Source organism: Gekko japonicus, unplaced genomic scaffold, assembly GCF_001447785.1.
Source record: "Gekko japonicus isolate JY-2015 unplaced genomic scaffold, Gekko_japonicus_V1.1 scaffold131, whole genome shotgun sequence".
NCBI lineage: Eukaryota > Metazoa > Chordata > Lepidosauria > Squamata > Gekkonidae > Gekko > Gekko japonicus.
In genome coordinates, this window is record NW_015167061.1 from 2709409 (window position 1) to 2714008 (window position 4600).

Here is a 4600-nt window from a genome sequence, read left to right on the forward strand (position 1 = left end):
CTTGCGTGTGCGTGAGAGGGGGCGCGGGGTGGGGGGGTTGCAAGCCCAATATAGCCAGCACATGTACAGAGTGCCCAGCAGAACCAGTGCAATGTCTGGTGCCCAGTAAAACCCAGTGCATTCCCTTAAAAGCTTTCTTTGTTTCCTCCATTGCAAACAATGGAAAGTGGAGGCACCTTCTTTGGGCACTCTGTACATGCACTGGTTCTGCTGGGCACTCTGTAAATGTGCTGTTTATGTTGGGCTTGCAACACCCCCTTGCTTGGATTTGTTGAGCTGGCATTCCTACAGTGGTACTGGCTCTGCTGGGAACTCTATACATGAACAGGCTGCGCTGTGCTTCCACCCCTCCTTGCTTGAATCTATTGAACTGGCATTGCCACAGTGGCACTGGTTCTGCTGCTTCTGGACACTCTGTACCTGCACTGGGTCTGTGGGGCACTCTGTACATGAACTGGTTCTACTGGGCTGAGAAAAATCCCCCCCCCCTTTTCAGTTTCTACCGAGGAGACTCTCTGGTTTGACATCAGTCCTTGGGTGGAGTTTTTTTTGTTTTTTTTCCTCTCTGTTTCCCCCATTCCCCCCCGTGCCCCCCCCCCCCCCAATTGGAAACGATGGAGGCTGGGGACATCTTTTTTTGGGGGGGGGCATAGAATTGGACTCCCTGGTCCAGTCTTTTTGAAACTGGGGGGTGTGTGTCCTTTGAGGAAAGGCACCAGAACCTATGCTGAAATTTTGGTGCCTCTACCTCAAAAAGTAGCCCACCTCCACCCCCGGATACCCCAGATAGATTTCCCATTTATTATAATGGTCCCATAGGCTATAATACAGCTGAAAAAAAATCGGATTTCTGAAAAAGCCCAAATCCAAATACCATACCAGTATAGGAATTTGGGTTTTTTCAGGAATCCTGAATTTTTGGGGATCTCAATATATCCAAATCTGAAAATCCCCCCCCCTTTTGCACCCCCCCCCCACCATCTGATCCTTCTGTTGTGGAAGCGTTTATCCTCCCCTTCTAAAAAAGCTCAGGGTGGAGCTCTCTCCCCCACGCACCCACTCAGATCATGAGAGAGAGTGTCTGATCCAGGATAACCAAATTAACATTGTGGCTGAGTGGAAATTTGGATCCAGCCTTCTACCCAGTAGGCTAGAGTGGTTCTCTTTAGTTCTTCCCCCAGTGGCAGGGCAGGTCTAACTGTGCACAGTTGGCACGTGCTAAGGGGAAGGCCCCTGATTTCAGGCAGGGTGTGTGTCTGTTTGGGGGTGGTGGTGCAGGCACTGCAAGGAGAGTCCCCATCTGAGGTCTCCTGTGTGTCGCTACAGAGCAGTGGAAGCCCCTGGACACAGAAGGGAAGAAGCAGTATGACCGAGAATTCCTCCTGGACTTCCAGTTCATGCCTGCCTGCATCCAGAAGCCAGAGGGGCTGCCGCCCATCAGCGATGTGGTCCTTGACAAGGTGAGGGGCCGTGGAGGTGGTCATTGTGGGAGAAGAGGGAGGGTTGGCCACTCTCTGGAGAGCAGAGCCTGCCTCTAACGATGTTTGGGGCGTGGCCTGGTGAAGAGGGGCTGCATCTACTGGGCTTAGTTAAAACTGAGTGAGATGGTTTGCTGGGGAGACCAGAGTGGGGCGAGGGGGGGGGGGATCTTTGGAACTCAGAGTTCACTCCCAAGAACCCAGAAGAGGTGCTGTGGGAGCCCCCTCACCTTCCTCCCCCTTTCTCCGGTATCAAGGAACAGGTCTGCTCTTCCAGTGTTGCTTTCAAGGTGTGGATCAGTGAGGCAATTCTCCCAGTGAGCTTTGCAACCTGCCACGGCAGGAACTTAACCCTAACCCAACACGAAGGGTGGGTGCTCGGGGGAGGGCAGAAGGGCCTGGAGGCCGGAGGGGGTGACCCTTCCCTCTGTGCTTTCCTCCCCCTTGCAGATCAATCAGCCCAAGCTGTCCCTTCGAACTTTGGATCCTCGCATCTTGGCACGGGGTCCAGACTTCACACCAGCGTTTGCTGATTTTGGAAGGCAGATCCCTGGTGGACGGGCGGCAGCAGTAAGTGTGAGTCTTGGGTGTTGTTCCCTCCGTCAGAAGCCCCCTTCCCCACTGCTGCCGCTCAGACGGTGCACCCTCTGTATGCTGCTCTGCTGCAGTGAAGAGTCCCAAAAGCCGGAGACAGAGAGGGGCACTTGGTTTCCCTCCCCTCCCCTCCCCAGTTGCAGGTTTCTGTTTCTTCCTGTAATGTACCCACCTCCTTTTCTGCCTCGGCTGTGATTGGCTGGCCAGAGGGATGGCAAGCGGGGGGTGGGTGGGTTGTGCCTTCCTCTCAGAGACTCTGGCTTGCCGAGAGTGTTTGGCTGGAGGCTTAGAAGAGGAAGTGGTTTGGAGTCGGAAACCTGGGTGTTCTGTGGAATTTCTTTCCCGTGACCCGCCATCGACCCTGCCTGAGTGTTGCGTGCTGTGCCTTGTCCTCTGCGGGGGAGGCATCAAAAGCCAAAACAAAAACCCCTCCTCTCCCCCCCCCCCCCCCCCCCCCCGCTTTTGTCTCTCTCCAGGCCTGCAAAGTGCAGCCCCCTCCCGGACTCCAGTCTCTTGCTCGGTGCGGCACCCCAGCCTGCCCTCTGTTGGTCTCCTCTCACCCACCACTGCGGAACCTGCCGATAGGGGTAAGCCACCCTCTCCCCCTCCCCCCTCTTTCTGCCAAGGTCTCTCCTCCCCCTTCCTCCCGAGAGAGGAGCCCGAGGCACACGCCTGTGATGGCCCCAGCCGCTCGCCTTGCCTTGTACCTTCTCTAGGCAGTCTCTTCAGTGGTGGGTGGGACATCCCCAGCAGAGGGCGAGCTGGAACTGTGGCCTGAGCTGGATCCGCCCGGGGCTGCCCTTTGCAGTCCCGAGGAGAGGGGGAGATCAGGTAAGTCTTGCTTGGCCCCGTCACTCTCGCTCGAACGCATTCAGTGCCGAGTGTATGTTTTCTCCTTGTGTTGCTGAATGGCAGCTTCTTCCATTGTGTTTTGTGAAAGTAACAGCATTTCACTAACCTTGGTGTCCTGAAAAACAATTACCTGGGTACGACATTTAATTATTTTCCAAAGACCTCAAATGAGGCAAAATACCTGCAGTGTCTCTTGTAGCCAAGCGTGATGCAGCAGGAGCCAGCACAATGGAACCTGGAGGAACCTGTGTGGGCGGGGAGACACACGATTCCTGGGCCACCTGGCCTGAGAGCCAAAACCTCTGTGCCTCAGGTGTCCACCCAGGGAGGGGTTTTGTGTGTCTCCTGGCCTGCTCCGCAGGCCCCGGCACCAGCTAGAGAGCTCTTGGAACGGGGCTGGCTGCTTCCTCTCCGGCTAGAGGCCGTCTCTGTGCTGCTGTGTCAGCTCCTCCTGCCAGCGCTGCTGTTCCCAAGTGCTCTTGAGTAGCTGTCCGGAGAGCAGCAAGGGAAGTTGGGTTGCTGTTTGCTAACGGTGATGGAGAGAGAGAGAGGCCAGTTGGTGGTGGCTAGAGGTGGTGTCGGCAGAATCTCCAAGAAAGGGAGCGTTCTGGGTCAGGCAGCCTTTGCAGACCCCCTGTGAGTGACCTGTCAGGCTCAGTGGAATCAGCCCCCAGCGGGTGAGCCTTGATGCCGGTGGGTGGACTCGTTCGGTGTCAGGATCCACTCCCGTGGTGTGTGCTTGCTTTACTCTTCAAGCCACACACAGAATCCTTCGGATGAATCTGGACATATCCGCCATGAAGCAGGATTTGGTCTCTGCAAGGAGGAGGGGTTTCTCCAGACAAGTCGTCATCTGCCCGGGCTAAGAGTCCTGCCAGGGCTGGTTGAAGTTCACTGCCTGCTCAGTGCGAAGGGGCTGGTGGACGGTGACACCCTTGGTGTTTGTGCTCAGAGGTGCCTGGCGGGAGGTGGCGTGACGACTGTGCAGCGTCCCTCCTGAGGAAGAGCTGCATGCCGCTGTCTGGTGGGGCAGCAGCCATTCTCGGGGGGGGGGAAGACTCCCCCGTTCTTTGCCTATGGAAGGGAAAGGGGGAGACTCTCGCAGGACTGGGTGGGCTCCGTCTCTTCCTTCCTCAGACATGATGGGGGTGCATTTGGGGAGGAGGGCAGCATGGTGATTTTAACTTGCCTGAACATTTTGGCTGGATTGTGTGAGCAAAGCCATCATGCCATTGCTCTTGGATCAGTTACTGTCCCGCTCTCTTACCAAAAAGGACAGAGGCCATCAGCAGCATTTTATAAACAAGCCTTTCCTGTCCGAGATTGGGGGGGGGGGGGATTTCAGGAGCGCAGCTGGAGGAGACCCTCACCCTTCCTTCCCTCCCCCCCATCAGACCCCGCTTGCGAAGTCCCCGGCAGGCTGCGTGAAGCATGTGGTGTTGTTGTGCAGCAGCCTTTTAAGAGAATGTAATATTGGGGGGTGGATTTTTGTCTTAGCTGTTGAATGTTGGGCCACGGAGATCTCAGCCGGGTCAGAGGCGGGAGCCCCGGAAGATCATCACTGTTTGCGTCAAAGAGGATGTCCACCTGAAGAAAGCCGAGAACGCCTGGAAGCCGAGCCTGAAACGAGAGACGCAAGCGGAGGAGCCCGAGAACATCAAGACGCAGGTGAGGCA

General features: G+C 56.2%; 1 protein-coding gene across 3 annotated transcripts in view; it reads left to right on the forward strand.

Annotated features, from left to right (window-relative positions):
- Nucleotides 1–4600, forward strand: part of EIF4G3 (eukaryotic translation initiation factor 4 gamma, 3) — a 100084-nt gene that overhangs the window by 60887 nt on the left and 34597 nt on the right. For 2 of the 3 annotated variants that reach the window (XM_015412619.1, XM_015412617.1), the window contains exons 15-18: nucleotides 1327–1460; nucleotides 1929–2054; nucleotides 2549–2659; nucleotides 4422–4592. In XM_015412619.1, coding sequence (XP_015268105.1) covers nucleotides 1327–1460; nucleotides 1929–2054; nucleotides 2549–2659; nucleotides 4422–4592 — 542 coding nt within the window. The remainder of the gene's footprint in view (nucleotides 1–1326; nucleotides 1461–1928; nucleotides 2055–2548; nucleotides 2660–4421; nucleotides 4593–4600) is intronic. The other variant, XM_015412616.1, reaches the window with a different exon arrangement.